This window comes from Vulpes lagopus, chromosome 3, assembly GCF_018345385.1.
Source record: "Vulpes lagopus strain Blue_001 chromosome 3, ASM1834538v1, whole genome shotgun sequence".
In the NCBI taxonomy this organism is placed as follows: domain Eukaryota; kingdom Metazoa; phylum Chordata; class Mammalia; order Carnivora; family Canidae; genus Vulpes; species Vulpes lagopus.
The window spans coordinates 35,348,598-35,357,375 of NC_054826.1; the positions used below are offsets into that span (position 1 = coordinate 35,348,598).

The window sequence follows — 8,778 nt, forward strand, 5'->3', positions numbered from 1 at the left end:
AAGCAAGATTCTTCTGAGTGTTGTAATGGCTGAATAGTTAAAACACAAACAGACCTTCAAAAATTAATTCATTTGTTTTATCTTTCTTCCATTTTCCTCCCCATTCTCCATTTCCATGGTAACTAGACCAGTGTCAGGCAGAGGACCCCACTTTTCACTAAATGAATACAATTAATAAATGAATAGTATGGTGGAGAATTTAGGAATAGAGATTAATACAACCTGTTTATTTTTATCAAAAATTTACATGTGCTCAATTTGTAATGGACATCTACAGTATGACAAAACTCAGCACTTCTTTTCCTGAGACGGAGACTACCTTCTCCCATGCGTGGACATTTTGGGGACTGCCAAATTCTTAACAGGATTTGGGCGCCAGCTGATTGGCCCAGCTGAAATGAGGAATGCCACTCTTATTATTTTCTCCCTCTGGACTAGTTAATGCCTCCTTTTCCCCCCAGTTTTCCTTTTTTCCCTGACAGCGGTGCACAAAGATTTAAACTTGGGAACTGCTAGCAGCCATATTCTCTATACATTCACAAAAAAGGCTGGCTTGTAAAAAAAAAAAAAAAAAGAAAAAAAAAGCAGCAGCAGCTAACATAAAGAAACCTGACAAGAGAAACAATGAAGGGATCTGAATGGAGTTTGAGTAGCAGTTGCCCTGGAGACTCTTCTAGTCCTCTTCACAGTTCAATTTATCCTTTAATCATGTAACTGCATAGTATCTTTTTAAAAATTTGTCATTTTGCTTCAACTAAGTTAAGCAGAGTGTACTAATACAATACTCCTTTAACTCACCGCACAGTCATCAAGAGATTTCTTAATACCAGTGCCAAAGCCCCACTCCAGGACAATGAAATTAAAATCTCTGGAGTCTGGGAATCGGTAATTTCAAGAGGTGCCAGGCTATTCCAGAGATTTCATTTTGAGGAATCAGTCTATCAGGAATATTCACTATAACTAGGTATACAGAGATGTATTTTAACCCTCACAAGATTGAAAGACTATGACTTTCAAACTTGAAACTATCAGACTAGTGTTCTTTCATCTCATTGTAATTGCAGTTCACATTAGAACTCTTATTAGTTTTGGTGAGGTGCTACCTGGACCTTCAAGAACAGATCCTCAGATCCTCCCAAAGTCAGAATTTAAGATTCCTCATGGAATTTTAACTCCTAATCCTTCCTAAACACACACACACACACATACACACACTCTCCCATATAAATGATGTTGTGATTCTAGTAACATTAGATGACTCATTTAGTTTTTTCCAAAACTCATTTAGTTTTTTCCAAAACTGAAAAGCAGCCAAAAATAAGGGGCTAGTACCCCTTAGCCTCAAAGTTATAAAACAGTTGAGGTCAAAGGAAAGAAATTTTTTGGAGAGTTGCTCGTGTTATGCAATATCCAACTACCCCCCACCCCAAGCAAATGGGGGGCTCCTCTCCCTCTTCGATTTAATCTTTAGGTTTAATCTGGACTGTGCTCCCAGAGCCCAAAGACTATACCAAACACATATAGAAAAAAATTTTGGCCAACTAGTGGCCTAATAGAGAGCTATCTACTTGGCAACAGTCTACACTCCCAAGATGTTTAAGGAAAAGGATGCATAAATGTTTCACATAAAGAATAGGCATATAGCCATATTAAACTAGACTTTGCCAGCTCTAGGACTAGAAATATACCAAACCCCTGAAGAGTGGTATACCGGGAACCAAGAACTGAGGGAAGAATCAAAAGTAGACATCTGGAAAATGTACTACCTTTGTCAGTGACTTTTTTTTTTTAAGACTTATTTGAGAGAACGAAGGGGGGTGGGCAGGAGCAAGCTCTGCTCCCCTCTGAGCAGGGAGCCTGATGTGAGGCTGGATCCCAAAACCCTGAGATCATAACCTGAGCCGAAGGCAGAAGCTTAACCAACTGAGCCACCCAGGTGCCTCCTTTATCAGTGATTCTTAATCTTGAGTGTGAATCAGAACCTAAGGGCTTTTTTAAACCACAGCTTGTTGGGCCCTACCCAACAAGTTTGATTTAGGTCTAGGGTGAGGTCTGAGAATCTGCATTTCTAACAAGTCCTCAAGTGATGGTAATGCTGCTGGACAAAACTTAGAACCATTGACCTACATAAAGAGAAAGACCAGCAAAGTTCAGATACAAAGTGGAGTCTTTACAAAGACCCTGTTGGAAGAGAGGATGGACAGCAGGAAAGAAAATGCAGAAATAAAATGTCAGTGCTCAAAAACAAGCTGACTTCTCACTCATATAGTCAAATCAGCTAGGGTAGGGGGTGGTTAACAAATGGAGAGCCTAGTCCTCATTCAAAGACCCACCTGACTGAACTTTTATTATTTTCAAGTGGCTTCCAAAGTTAACCCAGGTATAGCCATCCAACCAGCAACTGAGAAGAAAATGGAGGAACTTACAAAAAAAAAAAAAAATGTTATGGGGGCACCTGGGTGGCTCTGTGGTTGAGTGTCTGTCTTTGGCTCAGGTCATGATCCCAGGGTCCGGGGATCAAGCCCCGCATCAGGCTCCCTGCAGGGAGCCTGCTTCTGCCTATGTCTCTGCCCCTCTTTTTTGTTTCTCGTGAATAAATAAATCTCTTTAAAAAAAAATTGTTATGCAAGAGGCCTGAAGTTTTGCACCCATATTCCATTGCTAAGAGCTTAGTCCTATGGCTGTACATAGACCCAAGGAGTGAAAAAATGTAGACCCTGGCATGGAAGCCATATTTCAGGGCAACAAGCATCTCCAATACACAATCCAATTAGTAGTCTCTGCTACTAATCCCCTTCTCATTGCAGGCTCCCAGCCTTAGCAAGTCTGAGTACGGCTTTAAAGGAAATGTATAGCTAATTACATAGACATTTTACTAAAATGAATGTAATGAAAAGTATTCAAAGGACTTATTATCTGAGTGACTGGAAACAGGTTATGAGACCTACCCATGGTAGGAACAAGAAGCTGAGATAGTGTGTTTACAGAAGCACTCAAGAGGAAAAATAAAATTGCTGTTTTATAAATCTATGGGGTTCCTCTCTTTTAACATGTTACACTACTTTTTTAGAGATCAAGTAAATTTTTTAAGTAAAATAAATCTAAAGATTTTATAATTTCACATTTATACAGCTTGATATCCTTTATTTATCTATCATTCTTAAATAACAAACCTACTTTTCAAAGATGAAAGCTTGCTATTACTGAGGATATCTTTAATGTTTTCTGCAACTCCAAAACCAGGATGTTTCACATAATTTCAGCACTTTGCTTTTTAAGGTGATTACTTTTAACGTATACATATCCTCATTTGCCTATACTTGCCATAAAGTAAAATTACAGCCTGTGACATCTCATAATTGATAAAGTTAGAGTCAAGTCATTTACATGACTTCTAGTTATATCTCTTTTGAAACTCTCCAAAGCAAATTAACCATATATGCCATTTACTGAAAAATAAAAGAAAAAGAAACATCCTTCATGGTCTTTCATTCATTTCATCAATTAGGACACACAAGGCAGCATCCTTCTCTATTATCTGGTCTCTCCTATGACCTGAATTTTCTCTTTGCTGTTCACTCTGTCCAGTACAATTGTTGCTATCATCAGCGTCCATTGGTTCAGTTTTTACTCTCATCCCTGCTTCAGAATGGGGTAAATCATCAGGCAAAGAAGCCAAGCAATTCTGAATCATCTCAATGACTCGTTCCAGATGCTTCTGAAACCGCTCAGCTGTTTCAAGGCGTTGACGTTTCTGCACCTCCATCATTACTCTCAATGTCTCTCTTGCTTGGTGCGGTCGGTATTCATTTATGAGATGATGCACATGTACAAAAAGCAGTTTAAGATCTTCTAGTTTCTCTTCTCGTTTTATACTCCCAGGGCTCCTTATCAAGATATCTAAGAGGTCTAAGAAATTGATAAGAATTGACATATTGAGTTTTCTCAGTTCTTTCTTATGATCAAACTGCATAGGATGAAGCCGTTCGATGCCCTGACTTTCTAAAGGGCGGATGATAAGATCATCACATTGGAACTGATTGCCAAACATCATATAGCTGTCTTTTATTGGAGGTGGAGGCTTGGGAGCGAGGCCTTCCTGAATATTTTCATCTGTATATTCCTTGATGTACTGCATTGGAGGTGGTGGAAGGGCACTCACTTGTTGTGGCTCACCCATAGTGGAAGATCAAGAACCTATGGAAATAAGCCAAAGATTTAGAGTAGAGTTATAAAACTAACCTGTCACAGTGGGTGACTACAGACAGTATTTTTCTTATTTTTCTTTGGCAGTTTGGGGCACAGGACAAAACAATCCCTTTAGTTTCTAAAACAACATGGACAGGCTGCCATCTTTTTCTAATTAGCATTATATCTTCAATCATCCAATTATTTCTCCTTCTTTGCTTAAGACTTTCATTGGCACACACAGAAAATATATGAAGTAAAAAAAAAAAGAAAAAATATATGAAGTATATTTTCATCTATAAATAAAATCTGGAACCCATAGCCTTCACTAGTTACATCACTTTTCTACACTTCTCTATAGCCAAATTACACATGCTGTCTCCCCATCTCGTATCACAATCCTTTTGGTTTTATATTATAGATTGCTTCCAAAAGCAAACACCTACTTATAAGTCTAATAACACTTTGACAAAATTAACATTGCTGTATTTCAGACAGCTGGAATCACCTGAGCTTCTTTGATGAAATGATGATCCAATTTCATACCTTTTTTTCCCTGCAATGCACACTACATTTTCTTATGGACAGGTTAACTTTAAACCGACCATACCTGATTTTCAAGGTGTAACACCACCATCCAACACCAAAGATGGCAAATACTACTACACTGGAGGCAGTTTTACATTCGGAATTTTGTGAGATACTGAGTAAGGGCAACTGTGGAGCAGCCCTGGGTTTCTACCAAGCCAAGATGGTGAAAAGGATTTTTTGGGAGTGAGGTGAATGAGCAGGTTTGGTGGAGTTAGGAGGCAGTGCTCAAAGGCATCATGATCTACTATAACTTTACCAACTCATAATTCACTCCTCTGCATATTCATTTTTGTCATTATCCAAATTGGCCTCAACCTCCTAAATCCACAAAAACTATTCAAAGTCATCAACAATCACCGCAAATCCAATGGATATTTTTCGAAAGTGATTTTACTCAATCTTTCATCAGTATTTTCTTCTTTTTCAACACACTTCCCTTCTCCCTCAGCTTCCATGAGCCTACATTTAGGCTTTCTTCCTATCTCACTGGCCACTCCCTCTCAATCCCATTTAGTGCCTTTCCTCTACCCAAATTTTAATGTTATATGCCTCAGAGGGTTGCTCTGGGGGCCCTCTTCTCACTCTAAATTAGGGAATCAGAAATTCAAGTGCCAAAACTGCAGGTAACATAAACAGTGAAGCGCTCTGGGACAATGATTCAGATGAATAAGCATGCCAAATCTCAAAGTCTCCAGCCATTAGCTTTCATATGGAAATGAAAACCCATTGCTCCCCAGTTTATTTCTTAAAAGAGGGCAAAAATCCAGATTTCATGCAGAATCTCTCAATTTTTAAATACTGGTAATTAGTTCTAGAAATGGTCAAGTCTTGTGAGGTCAAAAAGAACTATCTACAATCTTTGTGGTCTATGGGCCAATAGTTTTAGACTTCTGTTTTATATTCTCCCTTGGGTGATTATCAGTTAATTCCATGGCTTTTAACACCATTTCTACCAGTCATTCTCAACCAAGGGCAATTCTGCCCACCAGGAGACATACAGCAAGGTCTGGAGATATTTTTACTTGTCACAACTGGGGGATGGGGTGTTACTGGCATCTAATTGGTAGAGGCTAGGGATGCTGCTGAACACTTACAATGTGTATAACAGCCCCCCAAAAGGAATTATCCCAGCCCCAAATGTCAAAATATTGTACCAAAGTGGAGAAGCCCTGTTCTGTGTTTATGACTCTGTACTTTCTAGCTCTAATCCAAACTGCCTGATCTCCTGGATGGCTCATAAAACATTCAGGTTGAACCACTTGCATAAAGTCACAGATTAAGTAGTAGAGGAAGGATTCAGAACCATAATATCTTAAACACTACACTACATCATCAAGGATAAACAAAAAAACATTGCTTCCATCTTAGTGTCACTCACAACCTAACAAAGAAAACACAAAAATAACTACCAAGTTTTAAGGCTCCTACAAAAGGCCAAGAGTTCTAACTACCAAAAATAAGTCTAAATATTCCACACAGGAAAATTATCATAAGCAAAATTAAAAGACAACCCCATTCTTTTGGGAGAAAAATGCCTGCAAGCTAACAGAGCAAATATTGGAAATTTTATTTTGACTTTTCAAAAATTTATTTTCTGACTCCACTCCCACTGGAAGGAGGGCACTAGGACTTCAGGAACTGCCTAATACACAACTCCATCTCCAGCACCTCAACACCTAAAAGATCCTCAATAAAGGCCCACTGATTGAGTTTTTTTTTAACCTCCGTTTTTTAAAACAGAAAAATAGACAAAAGAGGACAAGGAGGAGGGCTCGGGTGGTTCAGTCGGTTAAGCTTCTGCCTTTGGCTCAAGTCATGGATTCAGGTCCTGATCTCAGGGTCCTGGGATTGAGCCCGCATCCGGCTCCCAGCTTAGCAGGGAATCTGCTTCTCCCTTCTCCCTCTGCCTTTCCCCACGCTGGGCTAGCTCCCTCTCTCTCAAGTAAATAAAATCTTAAAAAAAAAAAAAAAAAAAGACAAGGAAAATGCAAATGCTGAATAAAAGCAGGAAAATATTCAGACTAATATACTTCTAAAAGCAAAGTTTTAAAAAGGATACTTTTCATCTAACCGACTATCGAGATTTCAAATACTCCATCATTCAACAAATATTAGAACACCTTCCATGCGACAGGCGCTGGATGCCAGCAGAGGTCGCACTCTCCCAGGGCAGCTCTTTCTGTCCACGGGTCTTGCCCCCATGCTTCAATAAAGACCACTCTTTTGCACCACAGACGTCTCAAGAACTCTTTCTTGGCTGTTGGTTTCAAACCCTAACATCTGTCCTACGTCACAAGCACATAAAAATGTGCACTAAGGGTGTTTAATGCAGCGAGGTTTGAAAAGAGTAGGAAAAGTCGGAAATCATCCATGACTTCATCAATATGAGTGGATAAAACCTTTCTCTGTAATATAAGGCGGCCCTCGAGTAAAAAGGGGTAAAACTGCTTGCGGGGAGGGGGTGGTGGAGGTGGGGGTGATAAACAGTGTTTATATGTGATTACTACCAAAATCAGAGAATTAGCATTGATCTGGTTACTTCAAAAGCGACTGTAGAGACAGCCCAGGCTCCGCCTCACTCAAGCATTTTTAGCTGGGCGCCCGGTTCTGCGCCTCCCCACGCCACAGGCACTCCTCTATTCAACCTGCCGTTTCCCAGAGGCCAACCACGTGACAGGTACGTTTCAAAGCCTCTCGGCGGCCGCCTGGGTGGCTCAGGGCGGGATCCGGGGATCCGAGATCGAGTCCCACGTCTGCACGGAGCCTGCTTCTCCCTCTGCCTGGGACTCTCGTGAATAAATAAAATCTTTAAAAAAAAAAAAAAAAAAAAAAAAAGCCTCTCAGTCTCCCTCACACGTCTGTCAGCTTCATTCGCGAGGAAGGCTCCGCGTCTCGGAGGGGCCGCCTGCCCCGCGTCGCGGCTGGTGAGACCGCGGCAACGGTCGTCACCCCGGCTCCTGCCCGCTGCCCAGGACAAGCTCGCCTACGGAAGCAACCTGACGTGTCGCACAGACCCTGCTCATTCCTCCACCGCTTCTCCGGGCCCAACTTTTCCGAGGCGGGGTCTCTACTGAAACCGGCGCCAAGCGTCACGGCCGGCGGTCGGGCCCCAGGCCCCCCTTCCGCGGGTGGGTGCCAAGCCGGGGGCTCACCGAGAGGAAGGCATCCAGGGTGCCGCCCCGCCCCCGGTGCCTGTGGTGACTGGGCCCGAGCGCCTCCCCGCCTCGACGTGGCCACTAGGCTTGGGGTCGGCGGCCGACCTCAGGCTCCATCCCCGACGAGCGCGGGCACGGTCGTCCTCCGCGGACAAGGCCCGGGGGCCGAGGCCCGCCAAGGCCGCCCAGCTCAGCAAAGCCGCGGCGCGGGACTAGAACTCAGGGTTCCCCCCACCGAGGACCGCCCGAGCGCGCCGCGCCGACGGCACCTTCCGCCCGGCTCCCCGCGAGCAGCAGCGAGGCCGCATCTCCGAGGGACGTGGGAGAGGAAGGTGACGGAGCGTGTCCGCGCCAGGCTTCCCCCATTCCCAGCCCGCCCTGGGGAAGCCGCGGGGCCCGGAAGGCGAGACGCACGCGGCACGAAGCCGCAAGCCGTCGCCGCCCACTTACCTCAGCTCTGGCTTTACGCTGGAGCCGCCTTCGCCTCCGCAACCGAAAGCCAACTTCCGGCCACCTCCTCCAGGAAGAAGCCCCTGACACTGCCCCTTGATTGGCTGAAAGAACTGTATTTTAGCCGCCGCTCTAGTCCCGCCTCCAACCGATGCCTTGCTACTGCGCCTGCGCGTACCTCCCCCGCCCTCGGCGGTTCGGTCGCCGGCGGCCTCGGGCGTGGGGGTATCTGTGCTAGTACTTTTTTTTTTTTTTTTTTTTTTGGCTGGGTTTTTTTTTTTTTTTTAATTTTTATTTATTTATGATAGTCACAGAGAGAGAGAGGCAGAGGGAGAGAAGCAGGCTCCATGCACCGGGAGCCCGACGCGGGATTCGATCCCGGGTCTCCAGGATC

General features: G+C 43.4%; 1 protein-coding gene across 6 annotated transcripts; it reads right to left on the minus strand.

The window, feature by feature from the left end:
- Positions 1-206: 206 nt before the first annotated feature.
- On the minus strand, positions 207-8,490 carry MED7 (mediator complex subunit 7). Of its 6 annotated transcripts, none has more exons than XM_041750378.1 (2): positions 8,385-8,490; positions 207-4,197 (listed from the first exon to the last, which is right to left on the minus strand). In XM_041750378.1, exon 2 carries the CDS (start codon positions 4,178-4,180, stop codon positions 3,479-3,481), a length of 702 nt encoding a protein of 233 aa, XP_041606312.1. In that variant the 5' UTR covers positions 4,181-4,197; positions 8,385-8,490; the 3' UTR covers positions 207-3,478. The 6 variants fall into 6 exon arrangements, with proteins under 6 accessions (XP_041606312.1, XP_041606313.1, XP_041606318.1 ...); XM_041750379.1 differs by lacking the exon at positions 8,385-8,490 and adding an exon at positions 7,932-8,370; XM_041750384.1 differs by lacking the exon at positions 8,385-8,490 and adding an exon at positions 7,794-7,818.
- Positions 8,491-8,778: the final 288 nt, after the last annotated feature.

Coding starts and splice junctions, on each gene's coding strand:
- MED7 (XM_041750378.1), bottom strand. CDS start 4,180: ATGGGTGAGCCACAACAAGTGAGTGCCCTTCCACCACCTCCAATGCAG.